At 51.1% G+C, this 19,260-nt stretch overlaps 1 protein-coding gene across 8 annotated transcripts in view; it reads left to right on the top strand.

Annotated features, from left to right (window-relative positions):
- Positions 1-19,260, top strand: part of KCNT1 (potassium sodium-activated channel subfamily T member 1) — a 90,311-nt gene that overhangs the window by 27,832 nt on the left and 43,219 nt on the right. For 3 of the 8 annotated variants that reach the window (XM_076355334.1, XM_076355335.1, XM_076355332.1), the window contains exon 1: positions 15,938-16,178. The exons of the other annotated variants lie outside the window; for them this stretch is intronic. In XM_076355334.1, coding sequence (XP_076211449.1) covers positions 16,030-16,178 — 149 coding nt within the window. In that variant the 5' untranslated portion in view covers positions 15,938-16,029. Of the gene's footprint in view, positions 1-15,937; positions 16,179-19,260 lie in introns of those variants that run through there. 8 annotated transcript variants of the gene reach the window in all.

Here is a 19,260-nt window from a genome sequence, read left to right as displayed (position 1 = left end):
TAAGTTTGGGTGGTGATATCTGCTGCGTGGTGAACACCCGTGCTCTCTGCTTTGCAGGCTGTGGCTCCCACGGGGCCTTCCACAGCTTGTTCGGGCTCTGCGCTGCTCAGACGTGGTCTCCAGCCGACGGGCTCGTGTAGCCGCCATCCACAAGCGCTGCAGATCGGCACGGCAGCAGGTCTGCGGCGTCTTCGGGAAGGAACCGTGGGGGAGTGCGGCGGGGATGCTGCGGAGCCAGTGCCGGTACTACAGTGGCTGTGTTTGGATTAGTGACTCTGCCGCGCTTCCTGCAGCCCACGCAGGCTCCAGCAGGAGCGGGAGTGTTGCTCTGCAAATTTAGCAGCTACCTTTAGGCAGGGAGCAATTACTTTTTGGGCTGCGGGTAGAGTCATCGAGCCTTTCTGTGTGTCTCATATCTGTTCCCGGTATGCCGGTGGTGACTGTTAGCAAAGCCATTGCTTTGGTTGAGCTTTGCTGCAATCGGTTTCTGACTTCAGATCGATACAAGCAGATTTATTTGGGAATTGGAGTTTCCAAATGCTGTGCTGCTGCTTTGGCCTGGCCAGCCCTTTGTGAGCCTTGACCATGGGTCAGCGCCCCCGTGAATCCAGCACCCGCTGCTGGGGTGCCAGGAAGCAGTTAGAGCACAAAGCACAAACACCATGGCTCGGTGGCAGAGTACATGCTGGCTCCCTGATGGCAGGAGCTGTCAAGAAAGACGTCTCCTCTGTCTAGGAGAGAGGAACGTTTCTGGGGAGCAGGTGGTGAAGATGTTTAGCAAATGTCAGCTTAAGACCTTGCCATCCCGTGGGCAGAAGTGACATCGCTGAGAAATGTGTTATCCTGTCAGAAAGCAGCAAAAAATCCATCAGCTAAATGTTTACGAGCAAGGCAGGCCTTTGCCAAAAGCGGGTGTTTTTCCACCCCTGAGACTCATGGAGTGAGAGCTCCTTGGAGCAGCGGGAATCCTGCTCCTGCACACGTGGAGGCTGAAGGCAGGAGCCGTCGGCACCGGGTGGGCAGGGCATTGCTGTCCCTCCTGGGCAAAGGCTGCCAGCCTCTGCTGACCCCCGAGCCACGGCTCCTGCCTTCTCCTCTGGGTCTTTTTTTGCTCCCTTGGCTCCTCTCTGGGTTTTAGCAAGAAGCAGCCTCTGAGCTTCCCCCTGCCTCCGCTCGGGAGCCTGGGGCCTCGCTCTGCGGGGGCGGCGGGAGGATCTCGCCTTCCCCTTCTGCACTGAGCAGGGACCAGGCAGGGGTGATGCCAGACGAGCAGCTCTGGTGAGATGCAGACGCCTCTGTCTGATGAGTGAGGCTTGGCCTTACAACTCCTGTAACTTGGGTTTTGACAGAGCTTGGGTAGCTGGGGCTCAGCCAGCGCTGCCGTTTATCGCTGATCTCGATGCGATATCTCTATTTTTACTGGAGAGATCAGGCAGCTTGTGCCCCGCTGCAGGCAGAGAGGAAGCAAATGCTCTCGGTTTAGAGATTGTCTCAAGCCTTCTGCTGGTTCAGCTGAGCTGGTCTTGTAACTATTACCGTCAGGACATAAGCATCTGATCAAGCCACGCTGCATTATTTCTCAATGCCTCGATCGATCCCCTAGAGCTATTTAATTTGAAAGTGGCCTTCTTATTGCATGCAGTGTGCTATTTTGTATGTGAGCAAAAAAGCTTAAACAGAAAGGTTTCCTGCAGACGGGTGCTAAATACAGTTTTGCAAAGCTAAAACACTGTCTACAACTTTTCCTTTCAGACCAGCTATGGATGTGATTGCATGACTGGGAGTGGGGAGAGCTGCAGAGACCGAAAGAAACTCATTTGCCCAGTGTCCACGTGTCAACGTGTGAAGCGCATAATTACATCTGGGCTAAGAGCTATATATGGGAGTATTGTTTGAAAAATTTCAAATTTAAATAAAATGGGTAGTAATTGGTTATTAGAAGAGAGTTTAATTGAAATAATTGGCATGGGCACGAGTGTGCTAATTTAGTTTGGTATTTATAATGCACAGTCACATTGTTCAAGGACAGAGAAATGGGTGTTAGGTGGTGCCTGTACTTCTCTGCAAGAAGTTACAGCTGGTTTCTGGAAAGACATTTATTCGAGGAAGCTATTTAGTCACTGTTCTTGCGCTTGGATTTTGAAGATGGATTTGCTTCATTACAGTTTGATGCAATTACACCCACGCTGCTGAGAGTGAAGGCCTTCTCTGACACTTCAGTTCCCACTTCAGATGACTTGAGATTGGTCTTTCTAGTCATCTGGAGCAGCTCCACCTCTCTGGCACAGGGACATACCCTTCCTGAGGCGCTCACACACACATACGTGCATGGGTGTGCTCGCCCACGTACCTGCATGCAAGCAAGCAAGGGGATGTTCATCTTCTCTATACACCCTTTCATCCCCACTTGTCTGAAGTTCCTCAAGACCTGTACACATGGCATCAGTTCCAGCTCGGTAAATCAGCAGCATGAGGTTTTCCTATGTGGAGAAAGACTTTATAGACTCATTCCAGAGTGGAGATCCCTCAAGGTGCCATCTCTGAGCTGTTGTACAGGGATTGCCATGAGCTGGAAGGCTCTGCTGCAGGAGTTAGTAATCTGTCGGGTCACTGAAAGTGTTACATGGTGAGGAGAGATGGTGACACGAAGAGCCATTACATCTCATCAGCCTCTTCCAGAGCTGACACTGAACAATTGTTCCTTTTCATCTTTCTCCAAAGTGCTTTTAAAGCTCGATATTGTCACTTTGTTTGGATTCTTCCCACACAGTATCTGCACTTAGAACTGCCCAGTGCTGGTGGAGAGGTTTATTGCCAGCAGCTATTGTGCTAAAATTGAGAGGAAAACCAATTTCTAGTCAGCTCTTGTTATGGTCTCTAATGGGAGATATTTCTTTCTTGCTAAGAACTTGTAAATGCGTTTTAATGCCAGATGCAGTGCTCTGTGGCTAAGAAATAGTCAGCCTAGCAGGGTTCAGCGGTACAAATATTTCTGCTTACAGATGTGTGCAAAACACATCGCACATGTACGAAGGACGGATGCCTTCCCAACAGTGCGAGTTAAAAAAAACCACCCAACAACTATGAAAAAGAGCAAAGCCCAGCTATCAAACCCCAAAGCTCGCTCTCCAATGCCCAGGGACATACCTCGTACAGCTTTGTGAAGGAGTCCCGGCTGGCAGAGCTGTGCAGCAGGTTCAGGTTTAAGCCCAAAAGGTTAATTAAGTAAATCCAAAGCCATCGTTTGCATAGCAAGGCGATGCTGCTGAAGGAAGCCCTGTGCTGGTACGTAGAGGAGGGAAAGTGTCTTCTGCTCCATCTGTGACGTGCAGGTTTTTCCAAGAGAAGCCGATGATGCGCTTTGCCCCAGGAAGGCATCCAGCTTTGGATGTACGGGGCAAAGTTTGTTCGTCATGTAAGCGTGCTGAAGCCGATGGCACTATGCCGGGCATGGCTTTGCCCTGCTGAATGAAGTTGGCATTCGCACCCCCAGGGATTGCCTTGCCGTTGTGTGTGTTACCGAGCTCCCGAGGGACTGCACTGCTCCAGAGGGAGCAAGTTAGGGGAACGTGGATCGGGCTTTTAGCGGGAGGGAGAAGGCAAAGGAGGGACGTTCATCTCTGTTGCAGGGAATTATGAGAGACTGAGATGAAACGCATGTCTAGATGAGTCCCGTGCCCTTTTCCAGCATTGTGGGTGCTTTTTTATGTGCTGGTGTGATCCCCTGTTCCCTTTTGAAGGAGGATGGTTCACGAGAGGCACAGCGGGTGCTGCGGAGCTGATCCGGCATGTATTAGTGAGCGCAGGAGAGTGCTGAGATCTGCTTTGGGGCCCAATGGCTGCTTTTCTTGAGCAACTTTTGAGAGTTGGAACAATTATCCCACCTTTTAAGGCCTTTTTTCCCTGCTGTCCTGTTTCCCACTACCAGATCCTAGGGAGAGAAAGGACTACAAGTGAAGCTGCTGGTGCAGATATTAACACAATCATGATATAATTTAATCTTGATCCCATTAAACACCCTTAATGATCAGAGAGTTTCTCGCTTGGTTTAATGGACTCTTTTCCAGATGATGAGGCTGCAAGATCAGACACTTGTTATAAATACCTGTTTATTAAACAATCTTTCTTCTAAAAGCTTCTGTCTGGCTAGAACAAATATAAATGGAGAGGATGGTGTTTGCAGTTCAGTCTTTAAGGAGACACTGTGTAAAAAATTGGGGCCTATTCCTTTTTATTTTTGTGTGTCTTTATATGAGAGATGATAACGGGCCAAGACATTTTTTTAAAGTGTGCTTTTTACTTTAAGTGTATGAGGCAGTCGAGACCCGGCATCCGTGAAATCGCGTCTGCTGTCAGACCGACTCCTGGAGCGGATATTCCCTTCCCAACAGACGATTTGGTCATGGGAGTTGAACCAGAAGCTGATGAGCAGATCAGACCAACGTTATATAATAACCTGACTTAAAAATCCTTTTCTGTGGCTTTAGTTCACCTTTTGCTCTTGACCGGGCGTGCTCGGCAGAAGGCAGCGCAGAGCTTGCACGCGTACAGCAGCGCTCATCTCCTTTGGGGAGAATTTCAGGGTTTTTTTGTGCAGAAAAGGCCCGTGGGGCCTCTTACATCAGGGACGTGGTGTTTAACGCAGTCATCTGCACACTTTTCTTATTTATTTCAGAGTACACAGAGTGTGTAGATACCCAACACTGTAGAAGACCTTCGCCATTGCGTAAGTGCTGTGTTAAGGCTTTTAGGAACACGGTGCCTGTTTGTGGTGGCGGTTTGCATGGCCCGAGCAGTACACAAGAAACCTTCCTTTCCCTTTTAATGTCTTGATGCTGAGCCCTGCTTTTGGCTGAACGTGGAAACAGAGAGACCCTGTTTGTCAGATCCCCGACGGCATCTGGGCGCAGCATGAGCTTTGACGTGGGCATTGCACATCGCCTGGCTGGCAGGGACTCCTATTGCGTGGCAGAACTTTCAGCTACAGCACGCTATTGATTGGTAAGCAAATTTTTTCTCATTGAAGTTAAAATAAGAAACATACTTGAAGATCAATGGTCTGGTACCAACCCTTGTTCTAGTCCTTCCCACACACGGCGATGAGGCTGTCATAGACTCCATGGAGTTTATGCCTCATTTCTGCAGCACATTGTGAATTTCTCTTTATACGGACTTGCCATTTTCTCTATCTTATATAAAGTATTACAAAATGAATGGTGTCAGAAACGGGAAATGTATGGCAAATGGTACCTAGCATGATCCAGCGACCCTGGAGAGGGAAGAAAATTTTATTACTGTGGACACAGTTGGCAGGGCTGATGGAGAGTCCCAAAGCCTAAGTTTCTCCTTTGAAGATTAATCTTTTTAAAAAACAAACAGAAAACCCCCACCCAAGAATGAAAGTTTTAAGAAGGTTTTTAGACGCTAAAATTCTCCACATTCTAAGCAGAAACTCTTAGAGCCATTTAATAAGTAAACACTGTTTTGCAGTTTAACAGAGCATTTCATTAGAATTTTAATACTTTAGTAACAAAGTTGCCACAAAAATGTCATGCAAAACCCACTCAAAGTCCTTTAAAACTGCGAAGTAGGAATCGCTTTGGTGTTTTGAAAGTCTCTGTGAAATTGCTTCCTGGCGAGCTCTGCCGGGGAGCTCTGAGCGGTGTTCTGCAGCAGTGAGCGCGCTGCCTGTGCTCCCGGCTCATTAAACGCCGTAGTGTGTCTCCATCCGGAGCGTCACCGGCTCCTGAAGGCACTTTGCTGCCGGGCTGGAAATAGCAAGTGCTTGAAGGGCTGGCGAGAGGCTGCGTGGGGAGGCACAAGGCACCTTTTCTGCTCTTGCTGCCTGTTGCATCCCCTGGGAAAAGCTGGGGCGAGTCCCAGGGGAGCAGGGTATCCGCTGGAGCAGGGCGTTATTGGACAGTGTGCCGCAGGAGCTGGGGGTGAGCGCGCTGCTGTCGTCCGTCCTGCCCTTAGCCGCTGGCCGAGGATGCTCAGAGCATCCCTCTCCTTTCTCCGGGTCTTGGCTCAGCCACCTGCAGAAGGAGGGCAGCAAGGGGAAGGTCCTGGCCTCAGAGGGGAGCCGCGGGGCTCGGGCCCTCGGGAAGGCTGGAGGGAAGTTAGGGAATTGCCACGGTAATTGTGCCACGCGACATGGGTTTACTGCCTCCTCCTGACCGACGGCTTGGGCACGGGGACCTCTCCTGCCCCGCTCCTCGTGTGGGTATCGCGAGCGATACTGAGGGATGTTTACAAGGTGTTTTCAGATTCATGGGGGGAAAGTACTGCACAAACGCTTAGAGTAATAAACATTTATAGTGCAAAGATTGTTGCAGCTGGGAGGCAATAAATTGCAGCTAATGGCAGCTGAGGGCAGTCACCCAGCCTGCTCATCCCTGGCACACAGCTCCGCCAGCCCCGAGCCCTGTGCCTGGGGGAGCCCAGGAGCCCCCTGCTCCTCCTGGCTGGGTTTGGGTCCTGCCCTGCCACCTTCTCTGAGCATTGCTGCCTTCCATTCTGCTCACCGCGTTGCTCTGCCTCCCTGAGCAGAGCCGGGGCTGACTCATGCTCTGGAAAGCGCTGCCCGTCCCTGCGGGCGCAGGCTGCCAGCTCTGCCTGGGTGAGGACCCTGGCGCTGGTCTCATTAAATCTTGGGAAGCGGATAGTGACCCTGTTATGTACTCACCTGGAAAAGTGACTCGGCTGTGCCTGATTACTGTGCTCTGCCTGGAGACTCTTCATGCTTCCCTTGCAGATATATATTTAGATTTTACCCAAGGGCTTTTAATTTCCTCGCTGGCTTGAGCAGCTCTGACAGGTATACAAATACCTTCCCTTTTTCCTCCCACCATTTTAACCTGTCGTCAGCTTTGTTAAGAAGTGGGAAGAGACTACAAGTCACTGTAAAGCTTCAGGGTCTTATTGCTCTGCTTGTAAGCATGTAAAATGCACCACAGAAATAGGAAACTGTTGTCGGAAGTCCCGTGGCTTTGTAGGGATATTTGTTCAGCATCTGCTCGGTTCTGCTCTATTTCTTCTTCTCCCTGCTAAGCAGTCCTAAGTTAACATACTGGGTTTGCAGCTTTCATGTTCGTCGCTGATGAGCCACACTTAGAGAGGTAAAAATGGGTTTGCAAAGGCTGCGATGACAGTTCTGGGATTCAGCGCGCGAGGCTCTTGCGGCGCAGTTATATAATGGCTCTTGCCAACTCTCCGGGTAGTCGGGGAGTTACTTTGTGAAGGGGACCTGCCGTCCCTCCTCCAGGCTAGCCAAGGGGGGACTTGTTCGCAAGTCCCCTACATCCATCCGCGGGGGCCAGGGTGTAGCTGCGGGGGGACCGGCCGAGCCCCCTGGCAGTCGGAGCAGTGGGGTGCTGGGGCTGGCGTGGGCACTGCTCGGCGCAGTGGCTGGGAGGGAAGCCGCAGGGCATGACTGCCTATTACTGGGCAGTTTCTGAAGTCCTGGGTCTGTAAGGGAGATGCTCTCTCCTCTTCTAAACGCTAACGTTTTGGAATTGTTAACATTTGAAATATTAATGCAGAGAACATGGGGAAGAGGAGAGAAATCAAAGGCTCTTCTACTATCAGACACGCCGTCCCCCTCCAGGCTTTCAGCCTGCCTGCAAGCTCTGTATGTATTCTCTTACTTTACATAATTTTTCCATCTCTCTCCATCAGCCTAGCTCTTCAAAGCCTTCATTCTGTTTCCAGCTCTCTTGCTGCTGCTAAATATGCTCTCCTCCATGTTTTCTAAAATGTTCCTTCTTCCCTGAAACTCCAGTGCTCCAGTTTATTAGAGAAGTCTCCCAAACTCTGCTGAAGAGATGCTGGGCGAGGCAGTGAGCTGCTGCCAGGTGCCGTTGCCTGATTCAGCTGCCAAGACTAAATAGGGGAAGCGAGGGAATAAAACGCAGCCAGTTAATTTCTGCCTGTGTCATGCAAATCTTTCAGGCGCCTTCGAGTGCCTGGTGTCTGGTGCGGCACCGGTTGGCCAAAGATTTCCACAGCTGTGTGATGGTGTTGGCGAATATTGGTGTTCCCCTGCTCCAGGCTCTCTCCTGTTGGGTTTCTTTGGTTTGCCGTGGTGCTGAGCACCCTCCAGAAGTTCACTGGGGGATGGAGCTGCCCCCCAAGCCCAGCGTGGTGGGAGGTGGACCCACAGGGTGGTGCAGCAGGGAGATCCTTGGAGGTGACACCCTTCCAAAGGTGGACGTGGCTGTGGTGGTGGCATTGCCTGCAGTAAACGTGCTCCAGTGGAGACTCCTGAATGGAGAGAGGGACTTCGGTATGGTTGTGGTTTTGGCAGTAACCGCTCAGCCCAACTGCCGTCCCAGCCAGCCGCTGTGATGACAGAAATCCCTGCAGTTTGTGAACTTTTCCTGAAATGCTTTTAATGACAGTTTAATAATAACACTTAGCGCTTGGTACAGAGCTTCTCACCCCTGGAACTGAAATGCTTTACTGAGAAGGGTAAGGACCATTATCCTCCATGTTCACAGGGGGGGAATAGCTGGATTTTATTTGTGAGAATAATTATAACAAGTGGAATTAATCAACTTTTCACATGAATGGTGTTGCCTTTTAAAGACAAACGTCGGGAAAAAGTCCCAGATACAAAGGAGAACTCCCAGGGGTGTAGATCCATCTGACAGCTTCTCGGGGAACTTGTCAGTGCCTGCGGTGCAAAGGCATTAACCCTGCCAAGGCAGCGCGCGGAGGGAACAGAAACCAGTGAAAATAAATGCAAGACAGGGCACAGCGTTTACTTGCTGGTGCCCTAGATCTTGGTGAGCAGGCGCTGCAGAGAGCTGCTGTTGCCCTAGTCCCAGTGTGTATTGCTCCCGCCGCGCTTCGCCTCTCCAGCCACTCAAAGCCCCGTTGCTTGGGAAGGCTCTCCCAGCTCCTGAATGTCCCCAGGGTCTTGGTGCACTCCACCCAGTGCATGGAGAAATTACACTGAATTAATTGCTGTTTCTAGTTTCTTAGCCGGAGGGCTCAAAGAGGCCATAACCTCTGAACAAGCTCCTGCGAAGTCACTGATGGTTGGGCTTTTTTTCCTCCTTCTCTGTCCCGCTCTGCATCCCCCTCTTGCATCTTGGCCCTCTTCAGACTGCAGGCTTGCAGAGGAAAAGGGCTGGGTTCTTGTGCTGAGCCCAGGAAAAGAGGCTGATTTTGGCTGGTACCTCTTGGTGTGACGGTGATGCACATGGTGAATAATAATAACTCTGTGCAGCGTGAACGCAGGTGGGAGAGTCGCTGAGATGCTTTCTCGTGTCGCTGCCCTGCTGCTTACAGCCCATTACTGGTTCCATTTGTGGAGATGCTAAGACATGGATTCACCTCAAAGAAAACTGAAGTCCTGGGAAATCCTCCCATTACTTTTGGCAATCTGCTGCTGAGGGCCTCTGCTCGCAGGCACCGCAGGAGAGGGGAAAGCAGGAGCCGCGATCCATCGGATACAGAGCGCTACAGGAGCTTAAATGCAGACCATGTTTGCAAGTACTTTGAATTGCAAAGTGCGGCTACGGACTTGCCTGGCCCTAACCTGGCGTGGAGCAGCCGTCTGGCCGCACCAGGCCCCTGGCCACTCGGGGGGATCCACGTCTCTCTCGTGGGGATCCACGTCTCTCTCATGGGGAGCAGCCTCCGGGAAGCCCCAGGTCACCTGAATGCACACCTCTGTGAACAGCGGGTAGGAGTCACCGCCCATCCCTGTTTTTCCCCCAGCCCCTTTCAGGAAGGATTTGGTCGTCTGTGCCTTTCACACCCTGATTTTCATTACACGCTCATTTCCAAGAAAGATCTGCTGGCTCTCCACAGCAGCTGAGTGCTGATGTCCTGCTCCCATGCTGGTGGCCGTGTGCCAGAGAGGACCTTCCTTTCCAGGCTAATGGAAAGAAAATGGAGAGAAGTTTTTAAATTGACTCTGGATCAATACAAACAGTATTTTCTAAGCACTTTTATTAAAAAATGTGCACATCCTTGCTGTCTGGAGAGGTCTCCCAAGCATGTCCTGTATATTTTAATATCTCTGCATCTGAAGTAATGAATGTATTGGTATCGTATTTTTGACTGTAAAAGGAACTGAAACTCTTTGGATTCAACCCTCTCATTAACTGCAACTGCACCTACTGATGGATAGTCAAAAATATGGGCAGAAGGACCCGTCTTGTTTGGAAAAAAGTTACTCGGGCCAGTCTTGTGCGTGGTGTGCTGTTCAGGGGAGCAGGCGAGGGGCTCCTGGGGGTCTCTGGGGTCCCCGAGTATGTCTGTGTGCTCCCACCACGTCGCTGTGCGGAGGAGCAGTGCTAGCACCCCATGGGGATGGAAGGGCCGAGTCCTACGCAAAGAAAGAGGATGGAGCACCAACATTATTTGTTTTTGCATTTTTTTCTTTCTGCCAAATTTGTTTTTTTAACTGAAACAAATGTCAGAGGAAAAAATATGCTAGTGAGGAAGCAGAAGCTCCGTCTGCTGTCATTTTAACTTCCCATTGGAAAAGAGAACAATTAGTAAACAGGAAAAAAAAAAGATCTTTACGTTTCCTCAAAAATACTGAAATTTCCAGCCAGCTCTGTTGAAGAGGGGTGCTTCTGCTGGTGCTTAAACAGTGCCGCTTTATGCGGCTCGGTGCCAGCCTGGTTGCAGAAGCCTCGCAGTGGGGCGTGGAGTTGTTTTTGCAGGGCTGTGCGTGAGCCTTGGCAACCCTGAAACACTGGCAGGTTTTGAAAAGCTGTTTTGCAGAATGCGTGGTGGCAATGTAGGGCATTTCCCAGCGACTAAAGGGCAAAACCGGCACGTGTGCGCTTCTTGAAAAACACTTCTGCAAATGGCTGGGCCAGGGAGGTTTGTAGCGTTTGTCAAAGTATTAGTAGTGCTCTGAAGTTTATTTAGCCTTTAAATTCATGCTATTACATTTGTAGGGGGTCTTGAAATATAGGAAGCGTTTGTGATGGTAATAAAATTGTGTGGGATCTTGCTTTTCCTTGGAGTTAGTTATTAAGGAAAGGGAGGTCAGGACTGCCTTGCAAAGGCAGCACAAACACAACCCAGCCTGACGAGGAGCAGCCGGCGGGGCCGTGCAGGGCACCGCTCCTCGGGAGCCGGGTGGTAGCCCGGATGGAAGGGTGATTTTCCTAGAGCAGCTCACCGGTGGGTCCGCAGAACCGGGGGTTCACTAGGGAGATGATAATGAGTCTTAATGACTTTTCAGCTCAGGGGCCCGCGATTATTGCTGTGTTTGTATGAACGCAGCCCCTCCTGTAGAGCAGCAGCTCTGCAGCGGCTGATAAATCTCTTGTGAGATGCTGACGGGGTCATGAACACAGACGTTTTCTAGCAAAACGTGCTCTCCTACACAAGTTACCTTTTGTGGTTGTTGGAAATACCTTTACACAGTTGACGCCTTTCAGGGTGACTTTTCAAGATTTTTAGAGGTATTAAGCTGGCTTTTCTTGCAGAAAGCTCTGCACACTAACACTTTTGGGTTGTATCTCAACGTAACAGGTTTGTTTGCCAGAAGAATTTGAAAAAACCCAACCCCTTCCTGTTTCATCAACTAGTTACAATGGGCCAGGTCACGCTTTATTAATAATAAGTTGAATAGGTGCATAAAAGGAGTTCTGGCAGTTGGGACTGAAAGCTCCCTAGACAAAAGGAGAATATTTAACAATGCAGTTGCTGCGGATTCAGTTAAGACTAATGAAAAATCTGCTTCTTCCTAAATCTTATTTTCAGAAACATTATTACCACTGCAACTGCTGCTCAGCAATTCCCAGCCATCTCTCCAGCCCCTGGCGCAGCAGTGGTCTCTGCATAATGCAGATGTTGAAATGAGAAATCAGCAGTTTGTGGTGGGCTCTTAAACTAAAATTAAACATCAGCTTCCTGGCTTACGGTCGGATGGTTGGCATTCAGTTAGCCGGGCAAATATTTCTGGACCAGAGGAATTCTTATTCGGACTTTGATGTTACCGAGGTTGTGTTTTGTTGATTTTCATTCCCGGATTCCCTCGGAGAATGTGCTGTACAAACAAGGTGTTTGATGTGTAGCTTACCCTCGTATACCATGGGTGGAAACACAGACAACGTGTCCCTGCAGGGCCGACTCACCCAGCTGTACTTCAGGTTGCGTTTACAGCCATGGCTCTTTCTAGGAACATGCGGTTTCCCAGCAAGACTTGAGCGTCCTGGGTGTACCGAGTGATGCATTTCACCTGTTGCGTTATTCGAGTTCCGGGTAAGCGTATAGCAGCCATGAGTGGGCATCACCAGCACAGGGGACCTGCAATTAGTCTTAAATGGCTTTTCCTAAGTAACAGCCCTTCGCTTTCTGAGTTACAGGAAAGCGGCTTTGTCCGTTCGGTGTGATCCTTCACCCTTTGACAGGCAGCGACGTACTCCACCAACAAGCCAACGCTGAAGTGCTTTTGTTTTTCCTTTTTTCTCATCAGTGCCCCGGCTTCCCGTCTCCCAGCTGAGAGGAGCAGGGTGCTTCTCCTGCATTGCTGGTGGCTCAGTGACCCAGACAGCTCCGGGTTGCCTTTGCTCCGAGTTCCTGCCTTACTCCTCCTCCTTCAACTGCTCTTACTGACACGACAGCGCTCGGTGCCTGTCTGGGAGATGGCTTGGGAGGAGAGATGCTGCCGGGGCTGTAGGTCTTTAGGTGAAGTGTGGAACACATTGCGTTGCCTGAGGAATATTTTTCTGACAGAACTACACGAAAGGAATTGCTTCGGCAGCCCAATGCAGATCTGAGCAGCCTGAGTAGCTCTGTGGGATTGTCCAGCCTCAGAGAGGTTCTCCTCAGCATCTGGCAACCTCTTTTCTCTCTTGGAAGGGAAATGGCTATTCAAACCAGCAGCCCTGTTTGCAGTTTCTCGTGACCCTGCGTTGGATCGCTCCCCTCTCTTCTGGTTTTTGTGTCTTGGTTTGTGTTCAAGCGCTTAAGAGAAAAGGCGTCTTCGTGTAGAGGCTCCCGCAGGTGGGAACTGAGTCTCTCAAAGGGTTCTTTGATGTAATTTTTGTCACCTTCTATACAGCAAAATTATGACAGGAGAGTTTCCATTTTCTGTTAAAATTCCCCAGGTCTTTCCCTAATACCTCCTCTGTTCAGTGCTGCTGCTTGATGGCGTTAGTGCTGAGATCATAATTTAAGCATAAGCCACTTTTCACATCAAACCTCAGTCCTGAAATTAACATTCTTCTGGAATTAGGAATACAATGCCATGTAGAATTTGCAAATAGCTCCCTAAAAGAGAGACCTGATTGCCCCAGTCCCAGTGACTCCTGTTGTCCAGGAGGATTCATCAGGCCCTGAGCTGGGCACAGTCCAATCCAGAGGGCTAACAGCAGTAATTATATTCGGGGCTTGAGACAACACCCTGAAGTAAACAGACAGGGAGCAATAAGTTGAAGATGAGGCTGAAGTAAGCCATGAAGCATAAAGGAATGACTCTGTTAGAAAATGAATGCATTGAGCTAATGAATCATTTTGAGGCAAAAGGAGAAATTAAATGTATGCTGAAAGTTGGCACATTAGTAAGTGGACTGGGGGTTTTTATCCATTTTATATTTCAAAATGCTGAAATAAGGCCAGGTTGGATGGGGCTTTGGGCAACCTGGTCTAGTGGAAGGTGTCCCTGCCCACGGCAGGGGGGGTTGGAACTAGATGATCTTTAAGGTCCCTTCCAACCCAAACCGTTCTATGATTCTAAGTGAAATAAAGTATGTCTTATGGTGAAATCCCATCAAGAAATAATGCTCTGAGTAGGGAAACAAGGGCTTGGTTAACAGGAAATGGGGACTTGGTTTCTCTTCCCAGGTCAGCCAGGGACTGCCTTTGTGTCATGGGGCAAGTCACCTTTAGGTACCAATGTTAGGGGGAAGACCAGTGAGCAGAGCTCATGTTTGGCAATTCACTGATAAGAGAGAGGAAGAAAAGGATTGGCCTTTTCTTCCCAGATTTTGGCACAGGACGGTGGTGCCGGGTGCTCCGATAGCCTTGCAGCAGTATGGAAGTGTGCGGTGTGGTTAGGGCACACAGCTGGTGCCAGAGGAAAATGTCAGCTTTTCATTCTGAAAGTGAAGTACTTTGGATCCCAGATTTCCCATTTCAGGGCAGCTTCTGCCCTTACCTCAAAGAGAGCCTTCGCACAGCTGGCCTTTCTCAGGCTTTGGGAAGAGTCTTCCAGGTATCGATATGTTGAGTCTTTGTACATAATATTCATTTTAAGGAAAACCTGTGGTGGAGTTTAATTATTTGCATTGGCTTGTTGTGTCACGATGATCAGTCAGTGTAAATTCAGTCCTTATTTAAAGTATGCAGTGGGGCAGCATTGCCATGCAACCGTGGTGTGCAGTGGAGCAGCATCAGCGCACCATGGGGCAGCATCAGTGCACTGTGGGGTAGTGCTGGCACGCAGTGTTGGCGTGCCGTGGGGCGGTGTTGGCATGCCGTGGGGCTGTGTTGGCATGCAGTGGGGCGGTGTTGGCCTGCAGAGGGGTGGTGTTGGCATGCAGTGGGGCGGTGTTGGTCTGCCGTGGGGTGGTGTTGGCATGCAGTGGGGCCGTGTTGGCCTGCAGAGGGGTGGTGTTGGCCTGCCGTGGGGCCGTGTTGGCATGCAGTGGGGCGGTGTTGGCCTGCCGTGGGGCGGTGTTGGCCTGCAGAGGGGTGGTGTTGGCATGCAGTGGGGCCGTGTTGGCCTGCCGTGGGGCCGTGTTGGCATGCAGTGGGGTGGTGTTGGCGTGTAGAGGGGTGGTGTTGGCGTGTAGAGGGGCGGCGTTGGCATGCAGAGGGGCGGCGTTGGCCTGCCGTGGGGCGGCATTGGCGTGCAGTGGGGTGGCGTTGGCCTGCAGAGGGGCCGTGTTGCCCTGCCGTGGGGCCGTGTTGCCCTGCCGTGGGGCGGCGTTGCCCTGCCGTGGGGCCGTGCTGCTGGGCGGCACCGGGGCGCGCGGCGGGGCGGTGCCGGCCGCCGCTGTCCGTGGTGCTGAGCCCCGTGCCCCGGGGGAGCGGCCCCGGCCCCGCGCTGCGGCCCCCTCGCGGTCCGCCCGAAGATGCCCCGCGTCGAGGGCTGCCGCCGTGCAGGAGCAGGAGCAGCGGGGCGGTGTCGGCGTGCAGTGGGGCGGTGTTGGCCTGCCGTGGGACTGGCGGCATCCCCAAAAGCGGGCGGGATGCACGGGCCCCCCCTTTCCAGTCCCACCTGCGCGCTGGGGGACTCTCGGGTTTAGCTCCTGCTCGGGACAGCCCTGGCCACAGAGAATTCCCTTTTCTGTTGGACATCTTGAGAAACCTATGCCAAGCACCTTCAAGGAGCATCAGCTTTTGTTCTCACCTGAAGAGGGAAAGCTGGGTTGTCCTGGGCCAGGTGGCGTGCACTCCTCCGGGCGCTGTTTTAGCCTGGCCAGGTGAGTGGTTATTGAGCCCCCGTGGCCGCCGGCAGCTCAGAGGGAAGCAGCAGTGAGTTCCTCTCCGCTCAGTTCACAGCGAGCGCGTTTAGGAGGGGGCCTTGCTCTACTGCTTTGTGTCTGCGAGCCAAGCACGCTGAGTCTATTCCCTGGCATGCAGTCCACACACTGCTCTTTACACAGAGGAATAAGATAAAATAGCTTCCTCCCCCTCACATTGCTGCTGAAAAACAGGGATGGGGAAAAAATAATCCCTCAGCCCCTGCCCTGCTTGTGGTGATAAGAGCAATGCAATCATTTTTTTAAAGGAGTCAACCAAGGCAATTACATTATTTATTAAACAAAGCCATTTCAGAGATTTCTGCATCGTGGATGTTTTCTCGGTCGTTTTGCACCAATTTTATTGCAGCAGCAAGGCCAGAGAGTTTGCCTTGACTCCCCTCACTGCCAAAATAAATGTACAGGGCAGGATTGTTCCACTGAGCAGCCGTGACTGGGGAGAGAGAAGAAGGAAGGAGGTGGTACGTGCCGACAGCTCTAAACTGAATGCGGTGAGGATTGCTATGTATGAGAGAGTTCAGGGGGGAAAGAGGAGGAAGTCACAGAGGCAGCCAAAGCTCGCAGGATGGCGAGAGCCAAGCTGAAGAATTCCCCTTCAGAGAGCAATTCCCACGTAAAAACTGTCCCACCAGCGACGACAGAAGATGTCCATGGGGTGAGCCCCTTGTTACCGGCTCGGAGGATGGGATCCTTGGGGAGTGATGTCGGACAAAGGTATTGCAGGACTGCAGTGGTGCGTGGGGCTTTGCGGGTGGGGGAGGCAGCACCTTTTATCTTTTAAATGAGAGGGAAAGGATTAGTGCCACCACGGGCTGGAGGGGTGGTGGATCAAATCCTTCTGACAGCTATGTTAAAGAGCCACACCAGCTCCAAAGTTGTATTATGAAATAGGTGGCTGGAGCAGAAGAAAGCCAGGTCCTTTAAATTTTTTATAAGTGCTTCTTGTTGTTTTTATATGCCAAAAGCATGTCTGAATGGCAGCCCTGAGACTGTGGGGCTGCCACACAACACTGTTAACTTCTATTGCGCCTTATCTGTGCAGTATAAGGCTGAAGCTTATTTACACCGCTAACGCCACAGTATGCACTGTACGTAAGCACCATGTTTGCATGGAAGAAGGGGTGCTCGATCCCCCATCTGAGGAATAATTTATTTATAACTGGGGGGAAAAAAAAAAAAGCTACCATGCAAAACGCTGCAGCCTCTTTCTGCAAGCACGCAGCTGGTGTGCACAGAAAGAAATGAGCTGGTTTTCAGGAGGATAAAAATGCTTTACATTGCACTTGAATTACAGTGTTTCAGAAGAAGCCAGGTCCCCTAGTTATGGTGAGGATGCATATGTCAGTAATTCAGTTCTTGTTCTGTTCATTCCATTTTCTGTTTCATTTTTTCCCCACCTATTCAGCCTTTCAGCCCATCCATGCTGTCTTCCTTCTCGGCAAAAACTGCCTCACCTGTGGTTGCGTACTGTATATCTTCTAGGACGTAATTTGGTGCTGTTCCTAGCTCCGGTTTCCAGTGCAAATGAGCACTGTAGGAAAGCTTCTGCTCATGGTGAATGTTACTTGTTTGCCTTTAGATTGGCAGGAATTAACGCCTCGGCTTCAGTGTCTCGGTGTATCTCACTGGTGGGCTGGGGGGAAGATGGCAACAAGCCAGGATTAGCAGATGTGGTCCCCACCGGGGAAGCCGAGGAGGGAGGTGTGCGTTGTGGGAGCAAGGCAGGAGCATCGCCGTGGTCTCCCCCCGCCCCGGTGCCGAGCTGTGCCGGGCGCATGCTTTAGTCTCCAGGTCTTGGGAGGCAGAGTCCTGGTGTACTTGCGGAACTGAGAGTGCATGTCTCGGTCTGGTGTGTGGTGTGTCGGGTCTCTAGGCGGCACTGATGCCGGTTCTCTGGTGAGCAGACACTTGGATCTTGTGGGTTGTTGCCTTCTGACTTCGTGAGGCAAGGGCTTACACGTGTGGAAAGCTGCAAATGGGCATCGTGTGGGTGCATTGGAACGAAATCCCTGAAGCTTCTGTAGTCTCAGCACATTTTGACAAGCAATCTGAATCCTCTCCCAGTGTTGATCAGATTGTTTTCACTCTGTTTTTGTGTCTTGCTTTCATTGCTTCAAAAAAACGTCAAAGATGGACCTGTTCTGGGGACACCTACATCTCTGTAGGCACGTCCTGAGCACTACTGTTGGCAAAGCCTTTGGAGTGAGCTTGCTTCTTCTCTGTGCCCTTTCAGGTACTGTTGATGTGCCCCTCATAACAGTGCCAGTGTTGAAATCCAGATGCGCTGGGGCTAGAAAAAGACTCATACTTGCAACTGGGGGGCTCTTACAAACTCATCCCGACCGCCGCTAATCAGCTGTGATTAAACACGCAAGAGGGGCTTCTCCTCTCCTGTGCTCAGGGGCTCGGTGGGTTCCTGCCCAGGACCAGGGAGCCAAACCTTCACCCCAGGGCTGACCTTCCTTGTCTTTTGGGGGGAGCGTGGCACAAAGGAGGGATGCTGCAAGACATCATTGGATCTGGGGGGGACAGCGGGCAGCAGTTCCAAAAATCGCATAGCTACAGTGTTTTAGCGGACCCTTGCCAGAAGGCCAAGCGTGCAGAGCGCACCAGGGTGCCTCAGGGCTTTATAAAAGAACCCAATTCCCTGGCTTTCACTGAAATGTCAAGTGTTTTGCTGCAGTCTTATTGTAAGGAACTGATGCTGCTGAGAGGCAGAGAAGTTGATGGCAACACTTTTACACTCCTCTGGCAGTGGGCAGAGCCCTGCGAGCTGCCGCTTGCAGCGTCTGGATTCCTGACTGCCGGGCTTTCCTTCTTCTCTGTGCACTGCCTCCCAACAGTTGAGTTGGCAATTAAGATTGAGATTTGTGTGCTTCTCTTTCACTGCGTATGCAAGCAACAAAGGCAGGAAAATTGCTTTGGAAATGATGAATAGTGTGTTTGAGATGCTTCGTCTCCTCCAAAGCCAGACACAAGCAGCATTATTGAGTTAGCAGTGACAATTGTCACTGGGAGTGAAATTACCAGGTGATGGTGGAAGAAGATGTTGTGTTACAGGATGTTCTCAGGGATGCAAATGAATTCTCTAGACAACCGAAGCCAGTGAAATTTATTCTCACCTACTTTATTTACCTCCTTACTCTGTCTCTTAGTCATTGCAGCATCTCAAAGCTTTTAGGGGTTCTCAGTCAAAATAGGAAGAAAAGATTTGAATTCATCTGAAGAGAAACCACTGCCCAGCCGTGTATTATTCCACACCTGGAGGCAAAAAGGGGAGTTCAGGGCTGGCCCTGGGCATCCAGGACGGGGACGCTTTCCTGTGGGTGGAGAGCTGTGGGTGGGATGGGACCAGCCCAGGCTGCTCATGTGGAAGTAGCTCCCGCTGAAGATCCTGGGAGCTACTTCTGTACATCAGGGGCTGCTCTGAGAAGGGGATGCAACCAGGGCAGCCTCCCGGCCGCTCCGGGGAGGGCAAGCTCTGCTGCCAGACCTGCCACCTCGGCACTGAAACTCTCTTGGCACGCAGCAATCGCGTGGCTGGAGCAAGCCGTGAAAGGTTGAGTCTTTCCCCTACGAGCTGGGCTTTTCCTGAGGCAGGTTGGTCCCGTATGGCTTGTGTTGGGGGGGAATTTGAAAGAGAAAGGTGTGGTAGGGAACAAAGTCACAGAAAAGCCGAATGCTGCGCTGTGCTCTCCATCGAGCAGCTCCGCGTTTGGGAGGAAGCTGCTGGCAGGCCTGAGGACATGTAAATATCTGTGTTTGGATCCCGTTTCATGGGCTGGTGATCTCTCTG

The sequence above is a fragment of the Aptenodytes patagonicus genome, chromosome 18, assembly GCF_965638725.1.
Source record: "Aptenodytes patagonicus chromosome 18, bAptPat1.pri.cur, whole genome shotgun sequence".
Lineage (NCBI taxonomy): Eukaryota > Metazoa > Chordata > Aves > Sphenisciformes > Spheniscidae > Aptenodytes > Aptenodytes patagonicus.
The sequence above is the reverse complement of the archived record's forward strand: the minus strand, read 5'-3'. Positions and strand labels throughout refer to the sequence as shown.